General features: G+C 58.6%; 1 protein-coding gene across 1 annotated transcript in view; it reads left to right on the forward strand.

Annotated features, from left to right (window-relative positions):
• TTC38 (tetratricopeptide repeat domain 38) overlaps window positions 1-10012 on the forward strand; it is a 39092-nt gene extending 29080 nt beyond the window's left edge. The window contains exons 9-15 of the mRNA XM_042782932.1: window positions 1125-1239; window positions 3663-3701; window positions 4670-4751; window positions 7350-7515; window positions 7890-8049; window positions 8245-8318; window positions 9919-10012. Coding sequence (XP_042638866.1) covers window positions 1125-1239; window positions 3663-3701; window positions 4670-4751; window positions 7350-7515; window positions 7890-8049; window positions 8245-8318; window positions 9919-10012 — 730 coding nt within the window. The remainder of the gene's footprint in view (window positions 1-1124; window positions 1240-3662; window positions 3702-4669; window positions 4752-7349; window positions 7516-7889; window positions 8050-8244; window positions 8319-9918) is intronic.
• The last annotated feature ends 875 nt before the right edge of the window (window positions 10013-10887 follow it).

The following is a 10887-nucleotide window of genomic DNA, read 5'->3' on the forward strand; positions in this document are numbered from 1 at the left end:
TTTTCTTCTTTCTGTCTTGCTCTGGTCAAGCCAAAATTGTATCTTCATCAGCATATCTTTTTGAGGAACACAGTCCAACCCATAACAGAAGGGCTGTTTGCGGCAGGCCCTGAGACAGAAATGTCATCACCGGTTTTGGTGGCTGCTGCGAGCTGGTGCTGGGCAGATAGACATCTTTATGTCCATAGCTTCTGGGTCCTCCTGGTCTTATCTGAGCACCCCTACGATTTGGCATATAGGAGCCCTAGTCACCACTATGAAATGCATCCTTATTCATCATCTCCACCTTACACAAAAAACCAAAAACCACACCCACTGTCATCGAGTCAGTTCTGACTCATAGCGATCCCCATTGGGTTTCTGAGGAGGTACATCTTTAGGGAAGTAGATTGCCTAGTCTCCCTTCTGCAGAGTGGCTGGTGGCTTTGAACCACCAACCTTTGGTTAGCAGTCAGATGCCTTAGGCACTGTGCTACCAGAGCTCCTTACATGCAAGGGGGATGGATTTAAGGAGCCCCTTTGTAGACCCAGCACGTCCACCGTCTCGCTCTCGAGCTAACGACTTGTCGACCTCTCCCAGCCTCGGTTTCCTCCTTGGTAAATTCAGGTTTAACAGTCGCTGCGGCTCAGAGCAGGTCCCTTGCTTTCAGAGATGATAGGTCCCATGTCAGCACAGAACTACGTTCAATAGAAGGAGCCCTGGTAGCACAAACCCTGGTTGGTGCACTCAGCTGCCAGCCAAAGAGTTGACTGTTCATACCCACCCAGCAGCTCCGTGAAAGACCTGAAGATCTGCTTCCACAAACTTTACAACCAGGCAAACCCTGTGGGCAGTTGTCATCTGTCACGTGGGGTCGCCGTGAGTTGGAATCGACTCCATGGTGTACAGCAGTGACATTCCGTAGGCAGATCCACAGACAGAGAACACAAGTGGTGGCCGGGGGCTGGGCGGAGCAGGGAATGGGGAGTGGCCCCTGGGGGCACAGCGTCTCCGTTTGGGGTGACGGAATGTTCTGGAACTCCACAGAGGAGGTGGACGCACAACATTGTGAATGCCTCAGTGCCACAAAGCGTTCACTTGAAAGCAGTTCATTCTGTATTACGTGACTTTCGCCACAATTTAGAGAAAAGGACACTTGTTTCTTCTCGGGTGCCACATTTTCCTCATTCTTTCCTCAGGACTCGGACATGCTGGCTTGTCACAATTACTGGCACTGGGCGCTGTATCTGATAGAAGAGGTAAGCCGCTGGTGTGTGCCCTTTAACCCGACGAGGATGCTCCGGGACGGGCCCTTTTCCACCCCTGCTGTGCGTCTGTATCCTGTGGTGGGGCTTCGCAGCCTTGCACCTCTGAACGGTGTCCTGCTGCTGACGGCACCGTTGTAGCTGGTCGGTGCTGCCGGGACTCCGACTCGCAGCGACCGCATGTGTCACGGAGCAGGGCTTTCTCGGCCGCAGCCCTAATGCAGCACCTCGGCAGGTCCTTTCTCCTGCAGAGCCACGGGGTGGGTCCCGGCCCCCCGCCCTTCAGTCAGCAGCAGAGCACTGGGCCCTCCACGCCACCAGGCCGTCTTCCAAAGGGCATCAGTGTTACCAAACAGCCTGCAGGCTCCAAACGCTCGGGGCATTTTTCACTGGGCTTGGAAATCTCGCGTGTAATTTGTGGGTAGTTAAGGCAGAGGGCCTCTGCACTGCTGGTTTTCGCTCATCTCTGTAGCTGCAGCCCCCACTGGGTGCACCTGAGAGGCCCTTGGACCCCTGAAGGTGCTTTGCTGCAGAGGCCCAAGGGTGTGGGAGCAGCTGCTTGGGAACACCCCGACCCCGTGACTCTGCCCGGGGGCCCGTTTTGAAGGGGGCTTCCTGTAGTGCTGTTTACCATGAAGAAACACTGGGAGCTGCCTACCGCCCGAGGAGAGGAACCCCGGGAGGTACCCCCTGCCCGAGGAGAGGAACCCTGGGATTATGGTAACCAGGCAGGGACGTGGAGAAGGGCAGAGGCAGCAGCAAATCCCTCTGAATATACAGTTAAAAAAATTAAGTGTGTATTAAAAAAGAGTTGCTGTGGAGCCCGTTGTGACCCACGGAGACCCCGTGTGTATCAGAGCAGATGTGCTTCACAGGGTTCCAGTCCCTGATTCTTCAAAAGGAGGTCACCAGGCCTTTCTTTTGAGGTGCCTCTGGGTGGGCTCGACTCTGCAGCCTTTCAGTTAGCAGCCGAATGCATTAACCGTCCGTATCTGGATGGGTGGATGGGTGATAGCTAGACGGATCATTAGGCGCCGTGGAGTCAGTTCGTGTTCAGTTAGCAGCCGAATGCATTAACCGTCCGTATCTGGATGGGTGGATGGGTGATAGCTAGACGGATCATTAGACACCGTGGAGTCAGTTCGTGTTCAGTTAGCAGCCGAATGCATTAACCGTCCGTATCTGGATGGGTGGACGGGTGATAGCTAGGCAGATCATTAGGCGCCGTGGAGTCAGTTCCTATCCACGGTGCCCTCGTGTCCAGCAGGACATGGTGTGCAGTGTGGTGTCCGGCAGACATGCCGCCTCGCCCTGCATCGCCCTCACAACACTGGCACGTCATTGTGTGTCTCTCGCGCCCCTCCATCTCACCGAGGGTCTCCCTCGCTCTGACCACCCTCCGCTTCCCCAGACATCATGTCCTCCTCCCCCAGTTGATCCTTCCTGATGACATGTCCCAAGCAAGGTAGTGGGACAGTGGTGTGCTGTGAGCCGTCGGACTGTCATCGGTTAACTTCAGAGGAGACCGCCAGGCCTTTGTCCCCAGTCTTGGCCTGGAGCTGCTGCTGAAGCCCTCCACAGTGGGTGGCCCGGGTGGTGTTTGAAACATCAGTGGCATCACTTCTAACATCAAGCCACCACAGTATGACACATTGAAGACGGTGGTGGCCATGTGATACACATATGTGTGTGTACATATAAACCCACTGCTGTCGAGTGCATTCTGGGTAGAACTGCCCCCATAGGATTTCCAAGGCTGGCAGCCTTGGAAATCTTTATGGAAGAGCAGACTGCCTCATTTTTCTCCCGTGGAGTGGTTAGTGGGTTCGAACTGCTGATCTTTTGGTTAACAGCCTACTGCGCCATCAGAGCTCCCAGATGTAAATACATGTCAGAGGAAAGGCTAGGAGGAGGTGCGTGAGAAGGCTGGCACGGCTGGACAGGGACTCTGTTTACAACAGAGAAGTGATGCTTCCACGCAGCAGCCGGGGCCTCTGCCGTCCCTTATCCACGGAGGGCCAAAGCTTCCGGAGCAGAAGAGGTTTTCCTTCAGGACCCTGGCCCAGCCACTGCCCACCCCACTCTGAAAGGCAGCTGAAGGTCGAGTGTGACCGTGTTGAGCGCATGTCTCAGCAAATACAGGCCCCTTCTCCAATTGTGAACGTGTCGTCGGGAGGGAGCGGTCCCTGGAGAAGGATATCCCGGTCAACAGAGGGTCAGGGAAGCAAAGAAGACCCTCAACAGGATGGGCTGACACGGTGGCTGTGACCCAGGCTCACACACAGGACTGTGAGGATGGGCCCGGGCCGGGCAGGGTTTCGTTCCGCTCTACATGGGGTCACTCTGAGTCAGGAAGTGACTCCATGGCACCCAGCAACAATAACAACAAATGTGACCACAGGAACTTGTTTTTCCAGGGTGACTATGAGGCCGCGCTGACCATTTACGACGACCACGTAAGTCTGCATTTGTCTTGCGTGTGTTGCTGGCAGCCATTCCTTTTCGGTCTCTGACGGCTCCCTGAGTCCGATAGTGCTGTCCCAGCCTGAGCAAATGGCTAGAGCTAGGGCACATGCCTTAGGTCAGACCTCCTGGGGTCAAGTTTGCCAGAAGGGCTGTTGTAACTCAGCACGCGGTGGGGGGTTTCCTTGACTGTTTACCCTGTGGGCACGGCCGGTTCACACATCAAGTTGGATGATGTTGACCATCTCAGACTTTCTTGAATGTTCTAGATGGGTTGGCTCTGCTCAGTGAGTTGCTCTGTCCATAGGCATTCCTTTGAGAGAAAAACAAAACGCTTGACTCCCAGCTGGTCATGGCGACCCCGTGTCTGTCCAAGTTGAACCACTTTCCTTGGGGCTGTGGGTGGCCAGACCACTCTCCACGGGGCTGTCGGTGGCTGATCTCTTGGAAGTTAATTGCCAGGCCTTTCTTCTCAGGTCCTTCTGGGTAGACTTGAACCTAGCAGCCAAGCAAGTTAACCATTTGTAGCCCCAGGGGATCCACCATGTGCCCCAGAAAAGACTTAATGGAAACAGGGGTCACTAATATGCATGGTTTGGGAGACCAGACACCAGAGAGAAAGACGCAATAAAGGTCTCAGGAATATTTGGGGTTGTCAGTTATTTGGTACTAGAAAGCAAGGGGTAAACCAGGTAGACCAGGTGGCTTGCACAGCTGCCTCTAGAACCAGGAATGGATGAGATGAGTTGTCCACAGTGAGGGCTGAGGCTTGGGGATGTGAGATGACCTCGGGGATGTACCATATGCCTCTCATGGCGCCCGGAGCCCTGGGTGAGGGTTGAGGTGGTGGGGACCTCAGGGGAGGGGCCCCTACTGGCTGGTGGCTCCTGTCTGCCAGCCCCAGGCTCGGCTGCCCCTGCAGCCCCTCACCCCGGCTCCTGGGCTCTGCCTTGTCTTCCAGGTCCTGCCCAGCATGCGGGCCAGTGGCGCCATGCTGGACGTGGTGGACAGCTGCTCCATGCTGTACCGGCTCCAGCTGGAAGGTAGCCCCAGCCCCACCCTCCCAGCTCCCCACTCCTCTCCCATGTAATGGAGGCAAAGTGCCGCCACCCAGCCAAGGGCGCCCAGAACACAGTGGTCAACAGCTCAGGCCCCGGGCCAGGCACGCTGGCTGCGGTGCCGGGTGCCAGCTCCTCCCCTGCCTTCCAGCCCCGTGCAGCCCTTTCCTCCTGTCCCTACCACCCTCCTCCAGGGGCCTTGGGCTCTGCGCTCAGGCAGCACGTGCTGTTCCCACACCTGCCTGCCAGGCCCGTAGGTGAAGGTGGCACCCCACCACTCAACGCTGGACGCTGCTGCTTTCTCAGAACAAGGGAGGCGAGTGTGTCTCAACCCTCTGCGAGCTCAGAGAGGTTTCTCAACACTGTCACCCCACACTCTGCAGGGAGTCTGGGCGGGTTGGCCGCAGCTTGGGGCTGTGGAGGGCTTCCAGGAACTTTGGGGGTGTCAGCTGGCTTTTTCCCCTCCCTAGGCTGAGCAGAACCAAGTCTGTACCTACGCAGGTGTGGGTCCCTGGGGTCAGTTGGTCAGCGTTAGGATAGATGCCTGGCGGGGAGCTTTGGGGGCTGAGGGAGGGCACAGAGGGTTCCTGGAAGGCTTCCTAGTGGAGGTGAAATGTGAGCGGTAGGGGGATATTTGGGGTCTTGCCAGGCAGAGGCAAAGAACAAACGTTGCATGTGATGGGTGCAACATGTCCTGAGACATGGGACACAGTGGTCAACAGCTCCTTAAGGGGTAAGAGAGGGAGGTTGATGTGGTCGCATAGAGCAGGAAGTGGCTATAGGTGGCAGGACTCAGGAGCCCAGGGGAGCTCTCTTGGGGCGAGGACTGGGCTCCTGTCCACCTGGGAGGACCCCTCTGAACCCTGGGGACTGAGCTCAGGCTGAGGCCAGGAATTTCCCAGGCCCAACTGAAACCCCTGCGCTGAGGGAGTGTGTATCTTGTCTGCCAATCATCTCCGGAACCAATGGAGCAGGCGCGGTGTGGGGAAGTGTTGAGTCCTGGTGACCTGCAGAGGCCCAGAGCTTGAAACTGCTGGGGAGTGTCTGGGAGCTAAGAGTGAGGAAGGCCGCAGAAGGGACAGGGACCTAAAGTAAGAGGCGGGGGCAGCTGCTGAGGGGCCGCTGGAGAACAGACTCTGACAGACTGAGAATGTACGGTTAAGGGCGGGTGTACCGTCGGGACGGTGCCCACAGGGAAGAGCAGGAGGATGCTGACTTCCAGAAATCAGGTGGGGGCTGGGAGAGGAGTGGGCGGCCCGAGGAGGGACCTCCTGGAGCTGGGGGACCTGGGGAAGGTGGGCCAATCACTGACGGACGTTCTTCGGTGCCTGCTATGGAGCGGGGCCATGGCAGCCGTTACCTGGAGGAATTCAGAAGCTGTTTGGGGCTTTGCAAAGGGACTGGAGACTTCCCAGTTAATGCTCCCAGACTGAAGTGTTAACTGTGGGGCAGAGGATTTGACTTCACACAGGGAATCTGGTCTTTATCTTTGGTTCATGAGAGAACCTCTAAAACCTTGGAATTACCCGAGTCCTCTAAGTGCCTTTGATGAGACCCCACCACACCACACCTCAGGGTTTATGCCAATGAGTGACTTAGGCGGGAGCTGGCCAGGCCAGAAAGACCAGAAGTGACGTCAGCTGGCCTCGGGGAGAGGGGGCTTGATTCCGTCACTCACCAATGCAGTCAGGCCCAGTGAAGGCTCCACACGGAAGCCCCCTGGGCTTCCTGGTTGGTGAAAGACATGGATGCGCCTAGCAAACAAGTGTGTCCTTTGAGATGTGGACACTCCCGTGGGAAACCGCCCAGACCTCACCCTATCTGTCTCTTCACTTGGATCCTTTCTGCTGTAATAAAACTGTACTCCTAAGTACAGCACTTCCCAGAGTTCCACGAGGCATTCCACTGAATTATCGAACCCAACAGGGTGCTGGGAGCCCGAAAGGGGCCTGGGCCTGAGCTTACAGTGGGTATCCTGAGGTAGTAAAGGGAACCCCTGAATGTGTAGCCAGTAGGTCAGAGATGAGGGGGGCCCTGGGGACTCCTGAGCTCACAGCTGGTACCCTGAAGGGTAGTGGGAAAACCCTGAGTTTGTGGTCAGCAGGTGAGAAACGAGGGACCCCCAAGCTCGCATCTGGCAGCTGAGGTCTTGGGCAGACTTGGCAATCCGAAGGACTGTGCCCTTGAACTTGTGAGCCCCGGTGGTCAGGTTCAGAAGGGCTGTGTGTGCAGCTGGGGTGGAACCCAGAGGGACAGGCTGAGGCTCGACTGCACTGATTTGACGCATCTCTGCAGTTTGGAGGCAGAAAAGTGGGATTTGCTCGCTTTCTCTACACGTCCTTCTGCAGTTTGGTTTCATAGTTTGCTTTCAGTGCCACGCATCAACTGTGTTTGTAACTGAACGCAGTTCATGTCACCAGGAGTCCCACCTCAGTATGAGGCTGGCCGCCATGACCCAGCGTGCGCCCCCTTAGGTCTCCCACCTGGAGCAGGTCACCAGGGCCCCCTCTGGGTGTGCGGGTGGAGGCGGCAGGAGGCGCTCAGAGCCTAACACAGGCCCGGCTCTCCTTCCTGTGTCCTCAGGGGTGCCGGTGGGTGAGCGCTGGCGGGACGTCCACTCTGTGACCCAGAAGCACAGCCGTGACCACGTCCTGCTATTCAATGATGTCCACTTCCTGATGGCCTCCCTGGGCGCACGGGACCCTGAGACCACGCAGGAGCTGCTGGCCACCCTTCAGGAGGCCAGCGTGTACGCAGGGGCAGGAGGGGCTTTGGGGACGCACCGAGGCCTGCTCAGTGCTGCTCCTGTCCCGGGAGGAAGCTGGGGGTCCGGCCTGGGAGCCAGTAGATGGCAGTGATGGTCCCCAACCCATGAAGCTAGGCCTCTACCTGCATGGCCTGCAATCCTGACAGCTCAGCCAGGTGGGCACGGCTGCACCCACTTCATACGTGAGCCAGCAGGCCCGCACCAGCACTCCCTCACAGAGCTGCTTCTCCTGCCATCTCGCCCCTCAAAGCACCCACTGTGTGTTGCACATGGTGCCAGGCACCCACGGGAAGCTGGAGTCGGGTGGGAGCACCGAGGGCCAGGACGAGGGCTGAGGGCGGCTCTCGCCTTGGCAGGTCCCCGGGGGAGAACTGCCAACACCACTTGGCCCGGGACGTGGGGCTCCCGCTGTGCCAGGCCCTGGTGGAGGCTGAGAACGGGAATGCCGACCGGACCCTGGAGCTGCTTCTGCCCGTCCGGTACCGGCTCACCCAGATCGGAGGCAGCAACGCCCAGGTGTGCCCCCACATGCCACGTCCTCACCTGTGGCTTTGGGGCCGCTCTGTGGGCACTCACACATACCCCTGTAAATCTGGGGGTGAGGGGTACATGGTGGCAGCACCCGTCTCCCTTGGGGATGGCAGACCTGTGTGGGGCCCTCCTGTCCTCAGCCCATGTCATGGAGACTCTATTGCTGCATTGGCCTTGCAGAGAGATGTCTTCAACCAGCTGCTGATCCACGCGGCCTTGAACTGCACCTCCAGTGCCCATAGGAACGTGGCCCGGTGAGTTCCCCGTGGAGTGGCTCTCTTACTGGGGTCCCCTGTGGCCTCTGGAGGTTCCCAGCTACCCCTTGGCCTCCCCCTTAGTTCCTGCTTTTGAGGCTATGAAGGTGCAGTGCTACACGGTGTCAGGGTCCTTGTTCGCCCAGTGCGACCGGAGGGAACCGGCCTCCCCACCCCTCAAGAAGCTGTGCCCCGCCTCCCACCCTCCGCGGCCACCCCTCACCCTTGCCGTGCTGAGCGGCACGCTCTTTCTTCTCCCTTTTCACCTGGTGATGCTGTAGTCCGTGAGGCCGCAGCTCACAGGTGAGGGAACGGGCAGGCCCACTGTGGGCAGCTTGTGTGGTGGAGGGGCTCCCACTAAGCCGTGCATCATAGAAATACATGCAAACTGGCAAACGACACCAGGACCCAAAGTCCAGGCCAGGACGTGTTGAGGGTGGGGACAGAGGTGGAGGAGGGCAGAGCAGGGCAGGGAAGGCCTCCATCCCACCCACTTCCCCCCCCTCCTCACCTTGGGCCAGCAGCCCTGCTCCAGCCTGACCTCCCCCGACAGCCCCACCCTCCTGCCCAGACGCTGCTCAGCCTCAGCACCACACTCCCCGGCCTGCGGCTGTTGGGGTGACGGGGTGCCCCCTCCAAGCCCCACCTGTCCTCAACTTGCAGCAGCTGGGGGCTGCCCTCACTGAGCAGGGCAGCCTCCCTGCCTCCATAGCCTGTAACCCGCCCCAAGCACTGTGGGCCACTCTTTGGAGTATTTACCTCAAACGGCCGCTGGGTGGCACAGACGGTTCCGTGTTGATCACTCACCCAAAGACTGGCTCTGAACTCACCACAGGCACCTCGGAAGGAAGGCCTGGCATCCACTTGTGAAAATCCAGCCATTGAGAGCCGTGTGGCGCTCAGGCCTGCTGAGACGTGGGGGTCGCCACGGGTCGGAGTTCACTCATTGGCAACTGGTTTTTTGGTTGCTTTTGTATTGTACCTACATTTTCTACTTAAACTCAAGGTTTCTTTTTTTTCAGATCACACCCCATTTTCTGTCCTGTCTTTTCCCAAAATGCCCTTGGGCACAGCCCCCACCCCTCATGGCCGCTTCCTTTGGGCCCCAGTGTGGCTTGTGGAGGGAGGGTGAGCCCTGAGTTCCTGACCCACAGTGTTCTGAGTCAGACCCGGCACAGTGACACCCTCGCCCTCGTAACTACTGTCAGTCGCTGGGCCACGAGGTCCCCAGCTTTTGCTCTGAAGAGACTGTCAGTTGCTCCACAAACAGTGGATGTCCACTTTCCACTTCTCCTGCCTGCAGCGGGTAGGAGCTGGCTCTGGGGGGCCACCCATGACTTCTTACACCACGTCTCCCGCCCACACACCCGTCTCTTGGCTCTCCCCTGCCTCTGGGCTTTTGCCTCGTCTGTTCCAGTCTGTTCCCCTCCTCTCTCCTCGGTGAGGGGGACCTTCCTCCAGCGGCCTTGGAAGGGGGCTCCTTGCCCTCCGGCTGCCCTGTCCCCCAGCCCAGGCTGCCAGTACCTGGCTTGGGGCTGAGGCCCACCACGCCCCCACCTGCTAGGAGGTTCCCCAGCAGAGCCTGCGTCTGTTTCCACAGGAGCCTTCTGATGGAGCGGGACGCCTTGAAGCCCGGCTCGCCCCTGACCGAGCGGCTCATCCGCAAGGCGGCTGCCCGCCACCTCATGCAGTGACCCGGCCTGGCCTCATGCAGTGACCCGGCCTGGCCGCCTCTGGCAGCAGAACCTCAGCTGATTCCTGGGCTGGGGTGCTGCTGCCCCACCTGGAGCAGTAGTTAGAAACCGGCTGGGCCCCCAGGGCTGCTAGTGGGCCAGCGTCGCATAGAGCAGACATCCTGTGAACAAAAGGGGCACGATGTACAGCAAAAGGGACACAATTAATTTGACGTGATTCACCATCTTCCTCCAGCCCATTCCGGTGTCGGGTGCATTTTATGCACTCATGCTGGGAGGCTGTACCCTGCAAGCGTGTTTTCACAGGGGGACCCTTCTGTCCATTAACTGTGGGGTGGGAGGGTTGGAAGGCAGGGCAGTCTGGGGCAGGCTCAGTGGGAGCAGGAGAATCTTCTACCAGGTGCCTCGTGGTCACCCTGCCCCCGCATCGTCCTCATCTTAGCCTTAGCAGGTCCCCTTGGCCTCACTTTGAGGTGAGGGTACTCACTCAGCATCGCAGCTTATGTAGGCACCACTGGGATCCACCTCCGGCCCAAGTGTCCTTCCCGGGGCACGGGCCCCCACCTCGCTGCCCTTAGTCTCTGCCCCCCGCTGTTGGACTGGCTGTTCTACAGACGGGACAAGCCCTTGGGCGGCTCCTCCCGACGTCGGAGGGACCTCCGTGTGGGATGCTGATCTGGGCTTCTCTTAAGTGTTACCGTGAGGTCTTGGGTCGCTGGGTGCCTGTCAGTGGCAGTTTTACTCTCGGATGCATGCACCCGGAGAGGGCATGCTTTGTGGGGTGCGAGGCTTGAGCTCAGGGGCTGTTCTTTCGTGGCAAGAACCGAACCACTGTGACACTTTCACCAGGTCTGAGCCCGCTTTAACGAGCACTG

This window comes from Orycteropus afer, unplaced genomic scaffold, assembly GCF_000298275.1.
Source record: "Orycteropus afer afer isolate SDZICR_OR568_19922 unplaced genomic scaffold, OryAfe1.0 scaffold00524, whole genome shotgun sequence".
Classification (NCBI taxonomy): domain Eukaryota; kingdom Metazoa; phylum Chordata; class Mammalia; order Tubulidentata; family Orycteropodidae; genus Orycteropus; species Orycteropus afer.